Raw genomic sequence first — 18,818 nt, 5'->3', positions numbered from 1 at the left:
ATACCCATATAATCAGCGTATATTCAGAATAATTAGCATATTGTGGTATGATTGTAATCTGAAAATAGGTATGCAATCACATGCTGCCTGACACAGCACAGAATATGTCTTCTGAAGTGAATTCTTCTTCCCAATAAAAAATTAGTAAATGGGGGTCTATACTATAACCTGTCCAAATTTGATCAGCTCTATTAATCAAGCAGGAAAGAAGGCAGGATTTAGGACTGGTATGATTCAACATTTACAGTGCAACAGTGTAGTGCAATAAGGAGAAGGACAAAGTCCTGCACCTGGGGAGGAACAACCCCATGCACTGATATATGCTGGGGGTCACCCAGCTGGAAAGCTTGGCAGAAAAGGAGGTGCCAGTTGGTGGACACCAAGTTGAACATGAGCCAGCAATGTGCCCTTGCAGCAATGAAGGCTAATGGTATCCTGGGCTGAATGAGGCAAAGTACTGCCAGAAGGTCAAGGGAGGTGATCCTACCCCTCTACTCAACACTGGTGAGGCCACACCTGGAGTCCTGTGTCCAGTTCAAGGGAGACATGGACATACTGGAGAGAGTCCAGCGAAGGGCCACAAAGATGATTAAGGGACTGGTGCATCTCTCCTATGAGAAGAGGCTGAGAGAGCTGGGACTGTTTAGCCTGGAGAAGAGAAGGCTCAGGGGGGATCTCATCAGTGTATATAAATATCTGAAGGGAGGATGCAAAGAGGATAGAGCCAGGCTCTTTTCAGTGGTGCCCAGTGAGAGGACAAGAGGCAATGGGCACAAACTGAAACACAGGAGGTTCTGTTTGAACATCAGGAAACACTTTTTCACTGTGAGGGTGACTGAGCACTGGAAGGGGTTGTCCAGGGACACTGTGGAGTCTTCCTCCTTGGAGATATTCAAAAGCCATCTGGAAACAGTCCTGAGCAACCTGTTCTAGGTGGCCCTGCTTGAGCAGGGGACTTGGACAAGATGAACCCCAGAGGAGCCTTCCAACTGCAACCATTTTGTTATCCTGTGATATAATCATGTATAAAGTAACAGTGTCTTTCAGTCTTTTTATCTGAATCCTTATGGCAAAATGCAGAAAAAGTTTTAAATTGAGGCACTTACAATAAGAATAATGTGTTTTATAAGCATAGCTTGCTTTGTTGAAGAGGTGGTATTGCCAAATGCAGATGCTGCTGCATTCACACATTAAAAATGCCTATTTTTAGTTATTAGGACAACAGTTGTGGAACATATTGAGGGAGAGAAAGAAAGTAAAAAAGTTTGAGAACGGCTTCTTCAAATTTTTGTGAAGGTCAGATTTTATAAATTCATCTAGTAATAGAACTTGAAAAAACACCACAGTGTAAATATATGTTTTAATTAAATTTAGAAAACCTACCTGGCTTCTGACAGAAATTTTATTTTCAGTTCCTGAGGAAGATCTTCTTTACAAGTTTTTACAGCAACAGGAGTCTTATCCTTTAATGTTCCTTTATATACCTCACCAAAATTACCCTGAAATCAGGAAAAAAATATTATTCTAAGGAAACAAAGTCTTTGCCTTTTCATAAAAGCACACTAAAGTAAGGAGAATAGAATAATCTCCATCAGATACATTTCCTACTTAAATAACAATATAATAAAAATTATTTAGGACAGAAATTTAAGGAAGAAGGTGTCAGCCAAACCCTTCCCCATGGAAAACATAAACAAAAACTGAAGATCTCATTCTTTTAGATAAGCTTTGTATTTCCCAAAGTACAAATCAACTCCATTTTAAATTTGTCAGGTAAATTTTCAAATGAATCTCTCTCCTGTTTGCTAGTATCTGGAGCTGCACATGAGTTTAATAAACAGCAAAAATCTTCTGGAAATGTTTTATTTTCTTTCCTCGGTGATGGAGATTTCTTTATACCATGCATTTCAATACTGTAGTGCCAAAGGAAGAAGATAGAGAAATGGAGGGAAAAAAAAAAAAATCATAGATGGAAAACAGCAATGCTATTTAGTTACAAGAAAAGACATTCAGGTATCTAAACACAAGCCTCTAGTAGTATATGAGAAAACAACATACCTGGCAAGCATGGCAGAGGATCTTTAACAGCCATCTATCGTTCTAGAATAGCGCTTCTAGAGGCCAGGACACTACCTCTGATATCTAAAATGGCACTAGATGCCCAAAGGTAAGTAGCTGAATCACTCCCAACATGCTTTTCCTCTAGCCTTCTGTTTAGAAGTACTTAATAGTGAAAATTGAAATTACCTTAAAGAGTACTTAAGTATTAAAAAAATATTTCTCCTTAACTTAAAATATGTAATTATCATTTTATATCTGTTCCTTTTATATAACTTTCATTTTGCAGGGTATTATAGAATTAATACAGAGCAAATAAATTCACACCTGAGGTGAAGCAAAATCTTCCTCTTTAGTAAAGTTTGCATCATCTTCTACATTAAACTTCCATGATTTTTCTATTATTCTTTTCCAGGCCACTCAAGATTTTATAATCCTTCAGATTTCTCATTTCCAAGGTAAATTATGACATTTTATTTAACATTTTCTCATATCATCCTGTCATCCTTTTGTCACCAATTTGTTATTAATTTGAGCTGATTTTAATGATTTTTGGTGATTTGGATTTAAATAAGGAATGATTTAGAGTAACCATACAACCAGTTATGCTGCTACAAAGTCCTTTGTAAAGTCCCAGGCTAAGGCCACGTAGGCTGGTAATAATCATTAACCACATTTCTAGTCAAAGAATAAGATTTCATGACCAGGTACCATTGTTAGGCTGTTCAGTAAGGACGATTTATAGCCCTGTAGACCAGGTGTTCTAAAGGATACATTGTGAAAGGGCCTCAAAGCATGTCAAAACTGTAACGTGAGCCAAAGTCCTTGAGTCAAGGACATAGGAGGGTCTCTCTTTTAGGTCAGTAGTCCATGGTGGTCGCAGAAGCAGCCCCCCGACTCATTTCAGGACTCAAGTGCGCATGACCGGAAAGGGGTGGGAATAAGAAAATGAGTTGCAGGGATTATCATGCTTATGTATGAGAACTTGATTAATATGTATGACTGTATCCTATATAATCAGCATGCTACATGAGTTAGGGTGTGTTGTTGGTGAGATGACTCCCCTGCGCACCTGGCCGTTAATAAAGGAGTGTCTGCTTATCTACATCACATTGGTGTTGATAAGTTCTTTTATCCCATTTTGGTGACACTTTGGTTTGACTATTTTGTTTTTGAGATGGATGCATAACAAGTTTATATAGTGGCCGAACAAAGCTTTTCATTATGTTCATTATTTTTTAAATACTTCTTAACAAGATTTCCTTTTATAATCACTTGTAAGCACTGAATCGTCTTTATTATTAAAAAAGCTTTGTGCCAAAAGCATGCAATAAATACATAAATTCATTTTACTAATGTAATCAATTTTCAGATAGATTACTTTAACTGTCTTTATTAATCAAGACATTCATAGTTGGTTTTAGGAAGACAAACATTTTTATGCCTGAAACATCTTTATTTTTTATACTTTTCTTGATATTTTTCTATTTAAGAATGTGAAACTAGCATAGTAACTGTATTGAATTTTATGTGGATATAGCTCTGTCTAAAGGTAACTAATACTTTTTGTCATCTTAAGCTGTTAAAGGGGTTTTATCCTGGGAAACAATTTTCTGACAGTATTTAATTCCCCATTTCTTGAACAGTTTATCGATTCTTATAGTGTGTCTCAATACTAAGGCAACTGTTGCTTTCATTTTACTTCTCATTTAAGCCTCATTTTCCAGTTTGGGGAAATCTTTTGGAACATTGCTTCCAAAGTGGCACTTGCACTAAATTTGTTGGTAGTTGCAAAGCTGCTGAAAATCTATGTGAGGTACAGGGCATTACCTGAATAGGGGTGGTTTAAAAACTTAAAGCTACTAAGCACAATTTGTGATAGAAACTATAAGAATTAATTTAATAGATATACCATTGTGAGGTTACCTAACATTAATTGTCATACAAAACCAATGAGCATTTGTTTTAACAAGTGTTGATTAAATCATCTTATTATATCAGATTTTTTATTTATATAACACTTTCCTATTTTTGCAACAATATTATTCTTTTGTAAAATTGCACAAAGTAAAACAGCCACATAATGCTTTATAGAAATTCACTTATCTTAAAACCCTTCCAAATAAGAAAAATATGTATGCTAGTTAAACATTTTCAGCACTCAGACTGTGGTGGTGCAATTCCATCCCCCCCCCCCCCCCCCCAACCTGGGGAGATAATTACTGCTGATGGCAGTACTTAAGAGCGTTAAGATGTCCCTTTGACTAGCCTGGCTCGGTTATAACAGCCCATCACCTCCTAAGGACCTGGGAAAACAATAACAGAATTGCACACCCATCCAGTTCACAACTGGTGGAAGACACCAGAACACCTCATTGTCTGAGCTAGGCCAGAGTGATAAGTGTCTGACAAAAGTCAATTATCTTGGACCCTATAAACAGCAGCACCAGTGAGACCCTTTAGCTCTCCTGGGCCTCAGCTGACCTGCATCTCCCCTGAGCTGGGACACCTCTCAGGCATTAACTCCTCGAAGGACTGCCCACTGATAGAGCCGACAGAAGGCCAGGGAAAAGTCGACCTGCTCGAGTCTCAGTTATTGCCTGTTGAGGAATGCCAATGCATTGTGAGTATTTACTCTAAACTCGAAAAGAGGGAAATTTTAACTTTGAGCTAGCTTCTCTTTCACCTACTCGCTCTCTGTTTACTGATGTGTTTGGGTATTCACAGTTATTTTCATGGACATACATATTTTACCGGCTCCAAATACTTTTGCCTGTGTGTTTGTATGTTTTGTATTTGTGAATGCGCATGTATATATGTATATAGATTTAAGGTACTGTATAGTAAGTTAGAGTGACTCTTGTCATCTTCGAATCTGTAGTTAAGTCACTATTTCAATCATAACATATTTTACCAAATTATTTTGTAAATCTTTAAAAATTGGTTAATGATTAAGTGCTGCTAGTCATTAATCAATCTTGATTTGCTGCTCAATCATTACTGTGTTAATACTTTCATCTGCAACACAGACACATTACATTGCTTCCCAGTAAATGTGACTTACATTTATTTAAAGCACAATGTTGTCTTTCCTATTAAAGTAAAAGAGCTGGTATAAAATTGCATACTGCAGTAATTTAAAAGATAAGGCAAATATGAAATATACAGACTTCATGACTGATATATACCTATTTAAATGTTATTTAGCTCACTTTGATAACTTACTTTGCCCAGTAATTCTCCCAGTGTGACATCTTCATGACTGAGAGCCCATTTCTTGTCCTATGAAAAGGAAAGAAGAATTTTTAGTCTGTGTACTTTCTATAAAATAAATTTCAGTCAGTAGAAACATACCTAAAGAAGGATTTTATTCAGACCACTCAATCAATAACATGCTAGGAAGTTACAAATTCAAGAGTCCACAAAACATGTTTTAGAAATCTTGCTATACAATGAGATATTGAAATATACTATACAGCAAATTTCTATCAGAATATTATGCCTACAACAACAGCATACACCTCTTACACACAAGCTCTGGAAAGGGTATCTATCGCTGTTTAAAAAAAAAAAAGACTCAAGTAAGAATCAGAAGGACAACTTCATTTTAGAATATAAAATAACATTGCTATATCAAAAAAAAAATTTCTCCTCAGTGTACTGAAAAAAAGAACAAATTTTCCTATTATGAATAAGATACATATTTGCATCTCTTAAACCTTCTGTGGTAGTTTGAGATATTACAGGAAACTACTTGAAAAAGATAACATAACAAGCGCTGATTACAGTATCTTTTCAGTGCTGATGACCAATACCACAAATATTCTGCAGCAACCCACAGACATATTGAAAACAATCATAAGCTTCTTGCTACACAGACGTATTTAGTAAATATTTAATGAAAAAGTCAGAGTAGGATATTTTAAGTCTAACCCATATAGTGAAACAACTGTTTAATATTGTTCATTTTTATATAGTCTGTTAGCACCTCATCTACTAACCACATAGCAAGCATGATTACCACCTGTCATGTTATTGGTAAGGTCCTAATTATATTTCAAGCAATCTCTGTTACTAATTGTGGTGCTACAGTCTTGTACCAGCATGAATGAAAAGTATGAGAGACTTTTAGCAAATGGTAAGAGGAGATGGAAACATTTTAATTCAAGGAATAACCATTTTCCAAAGTGTTCATAGTTTTTTAGATTTTATTTTCCCATTTGCTTTCAGGGTGAAAAACAATAGTGAGTGAATTATTGCCTCCATTTTACTTACCAGGTACAAAGATATAAATATATTAAACCAAATTTTGCAACTGAAAGACTGGAATAGGAGAATATGTGTTAAGGCATTATATTGGTAAAAGTTTTTAGCATAAGATAAAATATTTTTCAAGTGCTTTTTTTTTTTTGCCTTATGAAGGGGCTCAAACAAATGAATTTCTGACAAGCATTGATTAAGACTAAACTGTGATGCATGAAAGCTTTGCTTGTGTTTTGCTTCGTTTGTTTCCCAAGGACTCCTTAACTGTTTCCCTAGGCCTCTTTGTCTGTTTAGACAAGAGTAAAATGCTCCCTACATAAATCACTGATAGCAGACTCAAGGCCTTCAGTGGACACTTGGGCAACTCCTAGAATGGGCAAACTCAAGATAAGGGGGACTCGAACAAAGGGACACAGAGATCCTGTTATAGGGAGGATGATTTTGCTGATTTAGGAAGAAGGCACCTGGACTTTACTTCACAGTGCATGCTCTGGAAAGAAGGTCAACTAGCGAACACCGTGAAGAAGACTGCTTACTTCTTCCCTCGACCACCGAAGACCCTCACTCTATTTTTACTACGCACGCTCGGACTATGTAAATGAATTCTGGGAACTCATTATCATAAGACAGCCCTTTCCAGGAAATCTAATGAATATGTATGATTTGTGTGTATCTAAACTGATGTCCCTTGCTAATTCTTGGGAACACTTATGGTGGAGAATCCCCAGGGCGACCCCAGCGCTGCTAATAAAGAATACCTGCTGAACAGTAAAAAAACTTTACTGTTGAGTCAACTTGTTTGTTTCACTTACAATATTAAATACATTTAAATTTATCCTGAACAAAGTCTGTTTAATTTTGATTTAGATATTCTCATTTCTACTAATATATTTATCAAACTTTTCCAGTTAGATATTAAAGCTAACAGCTATTTGTGGTATCACTAAGGTCACTGCCTTTGTAATCCTGTAATTGGTACTTGCTTTCCAAGTGAACCACAGTATGTGATAATCATTACATTAGAAAACAACACATATATGATTTTTATCACAGGTCAAAATTTCACTCACTATTGTTAATAACTTTACAGTGTGAAATGATCTCAAAAACAAAACAAAAAGCATGTACTGCCCCATTACACTCTCCCTCAAGCATAATTTACCAGGTTCAATGAAACTAAAAAAATCATTGTGGATGAATACAAATACATGTAACACATACAGTATGCAAATATATTTTCAGATACAGCAGATAGGAAATATTCTACTCTATATACTTACAATATTTCTGAGTAAGTGTAATGTATGAATTCTTTTGTTGAAATAGACTCAGTAGAGATTACACTAGAAAAAGAATGCAGACAGAATATCTATCACTTTAAAAAGTGCTAGAGAAAAAACACATTTAAAGTAACCTACTGTGGGCTACCAGAACATTTAAACTGCACTTGTGGGGAAAAACCAGAACTCAGTGATTTTTCCAGATTGTTTTTATAAGGAGTGTGTCCTGACTTGAATCTGGCTGACCTGCAATCCTTCTCCCTGACAACTAAAATATACAAAGACTGAGTTGCTTCAGCAGTCTTAGGAGCCATTTTTAGTAGGCTGTCCCATTTACATTGCATATAAAGCCTACCAGCTGTTCATTGCTGTCCACTGGACCTGTTGCGTACAAGTGTGCTTCAGACTCTTGATTTCTTATTCTGGTCCCTGGTCTCCTATTCTGGTCTGGTTTCCCTGCCTGACACCTTGATGTGAGCAGCCATAAAGATGGCCTGGTTAGAAGGGGAAAATTACTGAGCAGAAGAAAATGTCTGCTGAAAAATACTGACAGAGAAAATGCCTGCCGGACTGGGAACTGCTAGCCTGGTAACTAGGCCTGTGAACCAGAAGAATCCTTGAAAAGTGCATCTGGCATCTTTGAAGTATGGCTGGGTACCTAGAAACTGGAGACATCCTGAGATACCATTGATAAGTACAAAACCAAGGAACTGTAACAGCAACTTATCATCTGAAAAGGTGAAAAATAGTCTTGGAAAAGGGGAAAAGATCCTGAGAAACTAAGAATCGGTAACTGCCATAGGCTGTTCTAACTGCAAGAACATGAAATGAGTCTGGAAAAATAAAAGTGGTTTGAAAAAGCAGAAAACATCACCTATTTGCTGTTCCAGAAAGTTAACCATTTCAATGTTTTTTCAAATCCATAAGAAGTAGTATCCTTTTGTATCTCATGAAGCATTTTAGTCTGTTTCCAAATTTCATTTAAATCAGTGGACATCCTTCCACTTTGATCTACATATATACAGCAGCTCATATTTAAAACTGTGCATACTCCACCTTGAGAGGTCAGCATATCAAGAGCCATCCTACTCTGTAAAGCAATTTTAGCTGAGACAGTTCTTCTTGCAGGGCCTTTATAGCATTGTAAGTCTCATTCCCAATTTTCTCAATTGTGGCCGAAATATTTGCTATGGTTTTTTCCAATTCACTGACTCCTAACCATGGTATAAACCATCTGGCAAAAGAATGAAAAGCTGTTGGTCGTTCTATAACAGGATTGCCTCTTTTTGTCTCTTTAGGAATGATCTTAGCCAAATTGGTTTACCTCCACTAAACTTGTCCATCATTGTTATATTTGGAACAATTGCACCTAAAGTGCATATTCCTGCCCAGTTTCCTGGTAAAACTTTTCTGGCTTGTGTGCCACATATCCAGTACCATCCTTTACCTTCTGAAACAGGCCAGACAATATTGGGCAAGCTGACATTTCCTCTTTTTGCTATTGTTATTTTATGATTACAGCTAGTGTAATTTCCCACAAAAATGCTGTTTTCCAACAAGCAATTTATCCCATCCATCCCTTTTGGGGGGGAACATCTCTGAAAACATAATTTGTAACTGTCATGTGGAGGTGGGCTTTCTACTTCCCATTCCCGAGATTCTAAAGAATCTACTTTAAAAGAAGTATTACTCCAGATTTCGCCATGACATATTTGTAGGAATGTGTATTCCTATTAAAGGAATCCCCTTTCAGCCATGTTCTGGAAAATGAGTACAAACCCAGCAATCAGACCCATTTGTGATTGTAATGGTCCTCTGAATCAGACTGAAATGTAAATTCCGATCCACGGATTTCCTGGTTCCTGTTGAGTCAGAAAAATTGGTATACAGTACTGTATCACCCAAACTAATCCTACTTTGTTCTTGATAGACATTTCTAAGCATATATCTCACAAAAGGAATCAATATCATGAATAGTATACAAAACAGAGAAATCAGTCCTTGAATACAATCTAAATCAGAATACAACTTAATGGATTCCCAGCTGGATTCTTTAAATCTTCAGCTTCAATGGTTGGATTTTCTCAGAAATCCACTCTTCCTTTGGAGCCTCCTTTACCCTGGTGTAGTGTATCCAAGAGTCTATCCCTTCTACTTTAACAGTGGTATAAGTAATAAACGGTCCTTTCCACCATTCCTTTAAGGGCTCATCCTTCCAAGTCCAGATATAGACTATTGCCTGGCTGGAAGTCATGTACTGGAGTATAGGTATAGGTGATCTCTGGTTTAGGTACCTGTGAAGGGAAGAGAGAACACCCCCCAAAGATAGCATATATCCAGCTAGTGAATGATCTCCTGTTACATGCATTTGGCTATCTTTGCCAGTTAAGTCATTTACTGGGTATGGTTTACCATACAGTACTTCAAAAGGACTTACACCTTCTCTGACCCTGGGGTAATCTGAATTCTCATTAATGCTACTGGCAGCATATCTATCTATTTCATCTGAGTTTCCTGACACAGTTTTGAAATCTGTCTTTTTAATGTCTGATTCATTCTTTCCACCTTTCCACTCGACTGAGGCTGTCAGAGAGTATGCAAATACCATTTAATTTGTAGGAATTTAGCAACTCCTTGTACTATTTCAGCTATAAAATGGGGCCTATTATGCAATGATATCCCTTCCGGAACACCAAATCTAGGAATCACTTCTTTTAATTGTGCTCTAATTACCTCTCTGGCTTTGTTGGTACAACACGGAAAAGCTTCTGGCCATCCTGAGAAAGAGATACTTAAACTGATCACATTTTGGTAACTCAGAAAAAATTATTTGCCAGTATTCCCCAGGGGTTTGACCTCGTTTAACTGCTCCCAGTGGAGGTCTTTTTTGGATCTTTGGATTATTTTTACAGCATTGCTGACACTGCTGCACAATTATATTAGCTAATTTTTGTAATTTTGGTCCTATAGCATATCGTTTGACACTCGCAACTAACGTGTCTGTTCCCACGTGAGATTTGCTGGGAGTTTTCTTCAATACTTCTCTAACCACAGAGGTGCTAATTAATACTTGCTCATCTTTGGTTACCCACCATCCTTCTTCTGATTTAGTACACTCGAGGCTTTTTGAAAGCTGGTTCTCCTTTTCAGAATAAGTCGGGGGTTCCCATTGGGTCTTTCCTGTCAGTACCAATGCCCCAATCAATGATTCTTCTTTGCAACTCTTTTAGCTGTTTCATCTGCCTTTCGATTTCCTTTGATTATTTCAGTGTGCCCTTTCTGATGTGCTTTGCAGTGTACAATTGCAACTTCTTTTGGTTCTAAAACAGCTCGTGGCAACTTCAGAATCTCTGTTCCATATTTAATAGGAGCTCCTTGGGAAGACAATAGTCCGCGTTCATTCTAGATGGTTCCATGCGCGTGGACCACTGCAAATGCATGCTTGGAGTCTGTATAGATGTTTACTCTTTTACCTTTAGACAGCTCCAAGGCTCAGTTTAGAGCTATAATTTTTGCCTTTTGAGAGGAAATATTGGGCAGCAATGCTCGTGCTTCAATCTCTTTTTACCATGGCATGTCCAGCCTTCCATTCCCCATTCATCATGAAGCTACTTCCATCGGTAAAAAGTTCAACTTCAGGATCAGATAATGGTACATCTTTCAAATCAGGTTGGCTAGAGTATACTTGCTCCATGACATGCAGACAGTCATGTTCCAGCTCTCCCCTCTCATCTACTGGCATTAAAGTTGTAGGATTCTAAGTTGAAGACATCCTTAAAGTTAAATCATCTTGTTCAGTCAGCATTGCCTGATATTGAGCTAGTCTGCTAGGAGAGATCCAATGATGCCCTTATTGTTCAAGTATGGCTATCACTGCATGTGATACAAAAACTGTGATAGGCTGTCCCAAAGTTAGTTTCTGGGCTTCTTTAGTTAACACCACCACTGCAGCTACTGCTCTCAAACATGCAGGCCATCCTTTACTTACTTCATCCAATTGCTTAGACAAGTAAGCTACCCGCCTTTTCCAGTCTCCTAGCGTCTGGGGCAGGACCCCCAATGCTACATGTTGTCTCTCATGGACATATAACACAAAGGGATTACTCAAGTCCAGCAGACCTAAAGCAGGAGTTCTCATTAATGCAGTCTTAATGGAATCAAATCCTTTCTGGCACTCTGGTATCCATTCCACAGATTCTCCAGGCCCCTTGATAGCTGCATATAATGGTTTGACAATCAGGCTAAAATTTGGTATCCAGAGCCCACACCATCCAGCCGTTCCCAAGAACCCTTGCAGTTTGTTCTTAGATTGGGGGGGGAGCTATTCAACAAATAGCTTCTTTTCGTTCTGCACCCAGTTCTCTTTTTCCCTGAGATATTTCCAATTCCAGGTAAGTCACTGTAGTCTGAGCTATCTGGGCCTTTTTCTGGGTGACATGGTATCCAGCTAGCCCCAGGAAATTGAGCAAGTCAATTGTGGCAATTTTACTTTCCTGTTCAGTTCTGGTTCCCAAAAGTATATCATTCACATATTGCAACAGTGTGATGGAGGGATTCTTACCTTGCCATTCTTCCAATTCTTTGGCAAGTACATTACTGAACAGGGTCGGGCAGCACAGACTTGTACTTTCCTACCAGTAGTGGGAGTCTCCCATTGAAAGGCGAAGATCTTCTGGCTTTCCTCCTCCAGAGTGATGCAAAAGAAAGCATCTTTTAAGTCTAGCACTGTAAAATACATGTTATTTTCAGATATCGTAAACAGTAGAGTGTAGGAGTTAGACACTACAGGATGGACATCTATGGTGATCTTGTTAATTTTCCTTAAATCTTGCACCAGTCTATATTCTTGAGATTGAGGTTTCCTTACTGGTAGAATAGGGGTGTTATACTCAGACTGACATTCCTGTAGTAAGCCATATTGCAGAAAGATATTAATTAGTGTTTCTAACCCTACTATAGCTTCTAATTTCATTGGATATTGCTTTTTCCTTACAATTTGTGATCCTGATTTTAACTCTACCTTTACCAGAGTAGCGTTCTTTGCTTGTCCAGGTTTCTCAGAGGCCCATACCAGGGGTATTACAGCATCCAAAGTTTCTTTCGGGATCCTGGTCTCTTCCTGTTTCTTTTCAGTCAATAGACACAATTGAGCTCTCCATGCTCTCTCCTCAGGCACATGTAGCTGAATAGACTCATCAGAAAATGCGCTTCCAATTTACATAATAGATCTCATCCCAACAATGGGAAGGGCACTCTGGCATGTATAGAAATTCATGAGTTAATGTAGTACATTGCATAGGCTTTTATAAAAATGGCATTAAAGTTTGCTTTCCCGTGACCCCAACAATTGGCATATGCGTTTTACTCAAAGGTCCCTTACAACTAGTTACTACCGAATGGGTTGCCCCATTACGTAGTAAAAAATCAATAGTTTCATTCCCCAGCTTGACTGGAACCAGGGGGTCAGCTGAGGAAATTTTAATATTTTCCCCCGGTCCCTGTCAATCTGAACCTGAGGCTCCTAGCATGATCATATCTGCCTCAGGTGCCAGCCCCCCTTGGGCCATTGTCCTTTTTTGTGATCTTTCCCTCTTTGGACACCCATTTTTCCAGTGCCCTTCTTCTTTACAGTAAGCACATTGATTTCGTCCTAACGTCCAGCAGACGACGGGATTATTCGCACGGCCTCTTCCCTTATCATTACTACCACCCCTTCTGAACCCTCTACCCCTTCCTCTTCCTCTCACTGAACTCTCAGTAATTGCTGCTGTGAACAAGGTAGCCTGTAATTTTCTATCTTTCTGCTTCTCCTTTTGTCTTACCTTTTTCTCAACTTCATCTCGAGCATTCTAAGCCTTATAAGATATTCCAATTAATTGTGAAATCGACATTCCTCCGGCACCATCTACCTTTTGTAATTTTCACCTGATATCTGAAGCAGATTGTCCAATGAATAACATATTAAACATTCTCCTATTCACCTTATCTCTGGATTCAAATCTGTCCATTGTCTAGCAACATTACACAACCTTTCATAAAATGCTGATGGATTTCTTCACTTCCTTGCCTTGCTTCCTATAACTTTGACACATTTTTAGGTTTTGGAACTCTGTGCTGGACCCCATACAAAATTAATTGCTGATATCATTTAAGCATATTTTCCCCTGCACTAATATTTGGACCCCACTCTGGATCTGTCTTAGGCATGTGTCTGGCAGGGTCATCATTAGTATTACAGTGTTCATTGTCCTCCCTAGCCTTTTCAAACACCAAACACTTCTCTTCCATTGTAAAGAAAGTATTTAACATTGCCCGAAGATCTCCCCAATTAGGATTATAAGTTAATATTATAGTTACTAGCAACTGATACATTTTTTCTGGATTTTCACAGTATGGTCCTATTGAATGTTTTCAGTTCAACAAATCTGAGGCAGTAAAAGGTACATGTACAAACACAGGCATTCCTTCTACCCCAATAGCTTGTTGGAGGGGTGCTTGTATATCTGGACGCTGTCCCCTAGTTCTTCCTGAGACTGGACCAAAAGTCTCTTTCCCTTCTTTCTGGGAAGATCCCTCTTCCTCACTACTGCTTTCACTCACTGGTTCCTCTTTCCTGACTCCTGATACCAACAGCTGCATGTCCTCTGGCTCCTCTGACCCTTTAAATCCTTTAATACACCCTTTCCCTATATCACATGCTGAACAACACTGCTGCTTTTTCTTTCCTTGCCTACTTTCAGCTAACACATATATACTGTTAGGATCATTATCTAACAATTTACATATTTTTCCTTATTTCATAATTATTCTGCAACATGAAAAACAAATCAACATACAGTACTTTGTCCCACTTATCCATCCTTCTACAGAACAACATCAATTGTAAAATAGCATTATAATTCAAGGTCCCATATTCTGGACACCTTTTGTCATTGTCAAACTTATACATTGGCCACCATTGTCTACAATATCTTAGTAATTTTTCTTTTGTCAGGGGATCCTTTCCAAATTTATTCCAGTGTTTAAAGATGCATCCTAAAGGGGTACAAGGGGGTATCTCGGTGGAGGAAACTGAACCCATACTGAAATTATTTCCTAGGAAAAGCTTCTTTAACCACGGCTTCATACACTCAGATTTTTAGGAAGAGAGTCTCCTGCTTCTCATCCCCTGCGTCTATGTGTAGAAGAAAATTAAGCTCCTGCTGTGGTCCCTTAATGGAATGACATATGCAGAGCAATGAGATTCTGAAACAGAAATTCCTACTCACTGATCCTCCCTTGTGTCCCTTTATCGATATCTTGTAGAGGCGTTGCACCGTTGTGTCACTTACCGCCCGACTGTGGGAGAGAGGAGCCAAAGGAGTCCCCGATCAACAGGTCGGTGTGTGCTGGAGTCCAGTCAGGCTGCTTCTCCCCGTCGGGTACAGCAAGATGATCTGGGCAAGGCTGTCAGCACTGTCCCATCTGGGTCACCAGAAACTGTTGTCCTTCAAACAGGGTTTGTTACCCAGCGTGCAAAAGCCAATCTCACACACAGAGCTGAGATATCAGTCTATTCCATATTTGTGCAAAGAGGGGTGCTGGGTGGTAATTCTACAAAGCTGGCACGCTACACAAAAGAACTTCAAAGTATTTGTACATGTCAGACTACACGAATACACATTTGCTGTAATGACCATTGGTTAGTTTCTTATCACTTTATCCCTCATTGGTTAGTAACATGCCTCATCTTGATTTAAAGTTACAATGTGTGTTAATTTTTCTGTGCAAGCTCAAAGGGTGAGGGTTTTTATTCGGGCAGGGGTCTTCAGAGCAGGGATTGTGATTTTTACTATTGCAATGAGGACAGTTCCTCCAAAGGACACTCTAATCTCTAATTAAGCTGATTTAAGGTATACAATTTTAATGAGCTTCCATATTTCAGGATCTTCTTCTTCAAGGATAGTAGCTCCTGATTAAAAGTTCCTCACTAAATCATTGCAGACTGACATAACTGTTACATCCTATATGTCCTTGTACTTGATGAGAAACATTTGACAGGCTACATCTATGTTATAAAAAGGACTTAATTTTTATCCAAAATGGAGCTTTTCTCTCTGAGAACTTCCCATGCTGCACATACTTTTCCTTTTCCTAAACAAGTTAAATTTTGCACAAACTTTCTATGAGATCTTGGACCCTTGCCAAGGATGCCTGGCTGATTCCGAACTCCATGACGCAGATCATCTTTGAAGTGAGACTTTGTCTTTTATCTTACTGGTTCCCCTCTGGGCCCACTTTTGGGGTCAATTCAGTTTGTCCTCTGGGATCGGTTTGTCTTCCCCTCTGGAATGGTTTGGCGTCTTCTGAAGTGTGTCTATTTCACTTGATACCAGTATTATATATCCATATACGTAATCTGTCATAAGTATATCTGCTGTTATATTGTTGATGAGTTTGCTTCACTAATGATAAGTTTGTAGTAACCTGCAATAGTATATACCTACTTGGTTGCTGCTGTTATTGGTTGTTGCTATAATGGTGATTGTTGCTATACTATTGATTGTTTCTATTATTGATTGTTGTCAGACTATTGATCGATACTATATTATTGATTGTTGATAGTAATTTGTAATAGTTTGAAATATATATTAGCTTTATTAATCATAGATATACTTGTAGTGGTGATTTTTGTGGTAGTATACTTGCTAGTAGTGATTTGTATGGTATTTGTGGTAACCTGTAATAAATTAGAGAAATTTAGAGGATAAAAGCCTCTGTGTCCTTGTGTATTATGGAATCCCACGAACCCATGGTCACTATCTCTACACATGTGCAGGCCGGGTAACCCTTTAGGTTGTGACACACCCTAGGTCTGATCTATACCAATGCAATCTATCTTGTGAGAGTCTCCTCTGTTTCCTCATCTCAGACTTGCCACTGATAACCATCACCCCTTACCCCATGGATGGAGCTTTTCCTGAACAACTATTTTTTTTCCCTGAATGCCAAAGAGGGGGGAGCAGTTTTAGAAGGAGAAACCTAGTTGCAATCCCTATAAGGAAATATGATACATTTCATTATTAGTGATACTGCAGCCATTTTAGAAAAAGTTGCAACAATTCTATTTGTAATAGGTCTTTGAAAGAAAGCATGAATGAACATCCAATGATTTTAAAAAAATAAAAATTGCTTTCATCCCACAATAACTGTGATATGTAATAATTGTATCTTCTAGTTTATTTCAGATAAATTAAGTACTGAAAATAAGAAATTCGACCTTGTCATTAGCATTCCGCAGAAAGATTTTAGTAACATACAAAATTACACACAGATGTGCTCCCCATATACATAAAACAAATACAGCTTCAGTAGCCCAAGCCCAGCCTGCAACTCTATGGAATTACTGAGGAGGTTCCCCTGATTCTTATGATGGGGATGAGAAACTAGCTACACCTTTGGCTCAGTGACTCAACACACTCTGCCAAGAAAGCAATCTTTTTACTGCCAGTTACTGCAGTTAGTTCTTTAGCTCAAATAGGGGCAGCTTGGACTGAAAAGGAAAATTTCATGGAATTTCAAAGGGAACTGGATATTTAATATCTTGTACGTCCTGTGCCAAGTAGCTCTGAGAGCTGGGCCCCATATTCAGAAGATGGTTTTTTTAATTTCCAAATGAAGCAACTCAAAAAATAGAACAGAGCATTCAGTATGAGCTGATCTAGTACATGAATCAGTTTATTTACTCTTCCACAAATAATAAATTTCACTGCTGTGCGGTATAAAACATAGTTATTATACTGCTTGCAGGTATCTAGGTAGTTGATGGAAAAATACTTGGTAGTCTTGAAAGAGTTGTTACTTGTCTTACAGCCTGTGTTCATTATACTGAAGGAACTGTGCTTTATTCCAAGAACTATACACATGTATACAGCTGTATTGTGCTCATGCTGTGAGCTGCTGTAACTAATGGTCTTTCATTTCCGAGATTGGCAACAAAATCTTTTGCAAATGCCTGTTCAGTTACTTATATTTCAGAGAAACGTATGTTCTCAAAACATCCAGTTTTCATTTAGGATTGTGCACTGATACACTAAAACCACTTTTTATTTTAGCATATGTTCAAACCTGCAACCATACTCATGATCATCTTGCTAGAAATGAAGACATGCTGGAGAAGGTATCCAGTTTAGGCGAAATGCTATGTAATTTTAACATACAACACAAGGTTTTGGCAAAGTGCCTACAGAAATATGACCTTTATAAGACAGTAGAAATTCCACCTTTCAGTTTAACTACATAGACTAATTCACATATATTTTGTGCTGACCAATTGTACATCTGACTAATCTGCATCAGAACTATTTATTACTACATTATTGCACTTACATTTTAAAGATGATCATTCTCTGTATAATTATCAAAGTAATATATGAAAAAAATACCTTCATCTCTACTTCTCAAAGACAGAGAAAACCGTTCTGTATGTAATTAGACATTAATGCAGGAAATCATCTATCTCGTGCATCCTGTCTGTAACTAATATACTAGGTCAAGCCATGTTATCCACCTAGAACCAGATATTATGTAAATTATTTTTGCCAAAAGACTGAATCCTAACAGAAGACATTACAGCCATCATCACTGCCTTTAATACATGAATTTTCAAATTTAAAAGTAAATGCTGGTGAATCAAGTTGGTTTTTTTTTTTTAGTTATTAACAAGACACATGACCAGAAAGTAAAATGTTGATTCCCTCGGAAATAAACTAATTTAAAAACCAAAACAAAACATCTGTCTTGGCTGAATCCTAGGTAATTAACACAGAGTACTGAATACAACCTGAGTATAGAGCCTGACCAATAACTTTTCTGTAATATAAAGCTTGAGACCATCTTAAAAGGAGCTGAAAGACGGTTGGTTTTTGTTTTTGGTTTTTTTTTTTTTTTAAACTCTAAAAGTTCTTCTCTCCTATCAGAAGAGAGGGGCTAAAATCTTTGACAGAATGTCCCCCACAGTACCCTCCTTCACAGTGCTGCATATTTCCTTTGGGCTACATGGCCAGTGAATTCTGTTGTCTAGTCATAAGGAAGGTGGAGACTTGTATTGACTTATTTCTCTCTCTTTTTTTCAAAGAAGGAAACCATTCAGCAGGTAATCCAGAAGTGTTCTGCGTAACTGAAAGAATGGAGAGAGTACAGAAGAAATATGCTGTGCAGTGCACCTCGCTATTCATT

The 18,818-nt window shown here is 37.9% G+C and overlaps 1 protein-coding gene across 5 annotated transcripts in view; it reads right to left on the bottom strand.

Moving 5' to 3' along the window:
• LOC141917798 (tyrosine-protein kinase Fer-like) overlaps positions 1-18,818 on the bottom strand; it is a 216,578-nt gene that overhangs the window by 39,605 nt on the left and 158,155 nt on the right. For all 5 annotated transcript variants that reach the window (XR_012621465.1, XM_074811324.1, XM_074811323.1 and 2 more), the window contains 2 exons: positions 5,284-5,340; positions 1,384-1,499 (listed from right to left, as the gene is read on the bottom strand). Coding sequence is in view for 4 of the 5 variants with exons in the window: in XM_074811324.1 (XP_074667425.1) it covers positions 1,384-1,499; positions 5,284-5,340 (173 nt within the window). In the remaining variant the exon portion in view is untranslated. The remainder of the gene's footprint in view (positions 1-1,383; positions 1,500-5,283; positions 5,341-18,818) is intronic.

The sequence above is a fragment of the Strix aluco genome, chromosome W (genome assembly GCF_031877795.1).
Source record: "Strix aluco isolate bStrAlu1 chromosome W, bStrAlu1.hap1, whole genome shotgun sequence".
NCBI lineage: Eukaryota > Metazoa > Chordata > Aves > Strigiformes > Strigidae > Strix > Strix aluco.
The sequence above is the reverse complement of the archived record's forward strand: the minus strand, read 5'-3'. Positions and strand labels throughout refer to the sequence as shown.